Source organism: Guillardia theta (assembly GCF_000315625.1).
Source record: "Guillardia theta CCMP2712 unplaced genomic scaffold GUITHscaffold_113, whole genome shotgun sequence".
NCBI classification, from domain to species: domain Eukaryota; class Cryptophyceae; order Pyrenomonadales; family Geminigeraceae; genus Guillardia; species Guillardia theta.
In genome coordinates this window covers 19,565-21,405 of record NW_005434561.1, presented here as the reverse complement: position 1 = coordinate 21,405, position 1,841 = coordinate 19,565, and the positions used below count along the sequence as shown (strand labels likewise).

Below are 1,841 nucleotides of genomic sequence, written 5' to 3'. Positions count from 1 at the left end.
GATGATCATGATCATGATCATGATGATGATGATGATGATGGAGATGATGATGATGATGGAGATGATGATGATGATGATGATGGAGATGGAGATGGAGATGGAGATGGAGATGATGCGGGCGAAAATTGTGATAAATGGAGGTCAAGGTGACAAAGATGTGTTTTCAGAGACTTCGAATTGAAGGGGACAAACATCAATGAAAGTCGGAATAAATTTCTTATTTGGATGAGTGCAGGTTGGATATTGTAGGTGTTGTACTGGTAGATCAATGTGCTGATACCATAGTTGGCACCAGGAACTTGTTTTGGTATGTTTATAGGAACGTTCTTTGGCGTCTTCATAGGTATTATGATCGGGTTGACAGATTGGCAGGTGTGAAATAGAACATTTTTTCTTCTTCTCTTGTGGGATGTAACATTCCTGCAGGCAATTGAAACGATTTACGAGAAGCTCTCCAAGTCTGACGTTGACGACGTCATGAAGACAACTCTTGCCAAGATCTCAAGAGAAATTAACGCTTCGAGTTCCCTAGGTCCCGCCGTCAGTCCGTCTCTCCTGCTCTGATCATATGCAGGACGCGTCCTTCCGTACTCGTCCGTCATCGGGCTGGCTAGCGGACTTTGGATAGGACTCGTCGCCTCATGGTGAGCATAATTGAAGGAGATGAGAACATATCTCACACTTGGCAGGTCGACATATCAGGTGAAGGTCAACGTGTTAGAGAGTCAGTTTGAATAAGTGTACTTGTGAATATCATGGATTGCCTTGTAGACTACTTTACCTCTCCAACGGCCTCACTGGTCGTAGGTGCAAATGCCAACTCCGCTGATGGCCTTGCAAGAGGCGTTCTCCCCGCACTCCCCGTCATCGTTGCCCTTGTCAGCGTCAGACGAGTCAGCGAGAGGGAGGAACCAAACCTTCTCATCGGGCGGATTACAGATGAGGGCACAAAACTTTCTGCCCGACATGTCCTGAACAAGCGCATCGCATCGGTCAGCCCACTGCTGCTCTCCCCACCATCTCGAAACCTGAAGTGCACATTGAGCCTTGGCTGTCACGGTTGGGGGTTTGTCCTTGGGACAAGAGTCCATGACCTGGACAGAGCCCTGTCAGAAGGTGACGGTCTCTTGGAGAGGATACCGAGCAGGTTGGAGAGCAGATGGCTCCTGCGATCCCTGCGAGAAAAAGTATCACGCGTGAAAGCTGCGTAGGAGCGAAAGAAGCGAAGGCGTGAGCAGAGCCAAGAGGTTGTTACTCACCTACGATGGTAATGTTTACCTCGCCACTTTGGCAAGACTGTGAACAAGAGTCAGATCAGGGTTGAACCCAGTCTCAAACCAATCACAGTCGTGTAAGGATCCTCGTAGTGTGTCTTGTTCTTTCCCTCCAATGAATGGCGCGCATGCTTTCGATGCAAGTGTACTTCTAATCGACAGAATCAATCAGAGCCACAACAACCATCAGCATGGATGGACCTGCTGTGAGGAAATCTTGTGAGAGCTGAGTGGCTACTGACGATGATGACTGTCTATCCTGCAGTGGAACACCTGACACATATGCAATGATGCACCCCTGTGTTGTAATCAGGATGTCTACAATGCAGGTCTTCTGAGGGTACCACGACGACTATGGTCGAGGCAAGATGAAAGCGAATCATTCCAGCAAGATCCTGCGCGAAAGACGGCGGGAACGTAAGACATGAGTCGAGACAGCACAGGAGTCAGAATGACAATTCTCCTGGTGTGAATGGGGAGAGCAAGGAGGTGAACTTGCTTGTGTGAGAGGGCAGAGAAAGAGTCAAGCGAGTGGTGATGAAGCCGATACTCATGAGGAGTGAGGAA

General features: G+C 48.7%; 2 protein-coding genes across 2 annotated transcripts; one reads left to right on the top strand and one right to left on the bottom strand.

Moving 5' to 3' along the window:
• Position 1: 1 nt before the first annotated feature.
• Positions 2-738, top strand: GUITHDRAFT_117567 (hypothetical protein; the record flags this gene model as incomplete). The annotated part of the gene is made up of 5 exons (XM_005823134.1): positions 2-146; positions 320-372; positions 427-532; positions 575-644; positions 690-738. The coding sequence occupies 5 exons, from the start codon at positions 2-4 to the stop codon at positions 736-738; spliced, it is 423 nt and encodes a 140-aa protein (XP_005823191.1).
• GUITHDRAFT_155288 (hypothetical protein) lies at positions 727-1,671 on the bottom strand. The gene is made up of 8 exons (XM_005823133.1): positions 1,619-1,671; positions 1,476-1,572; positions 1,346-1,425; positions 1,260-1,296; positions 1,141-1,175; positions 1,029-1,094; positions 918-971; positions 727-875 (listed from the first exon to the last, which is right to left on the bottom strand). Exons 1-8 carry the CDS (start codon positions 1,655-1,657, stop codon positions 795-797), a joined length of 489 nt encoding a protein of 162 aa, XP_005823190.1. The 5' UTR covers positions 1,658-1,671; the 3' UTR covers positions 727-794.
• Between the last annotated feature and the right edge of the window lie 170 nt (positions 1,672-1,841).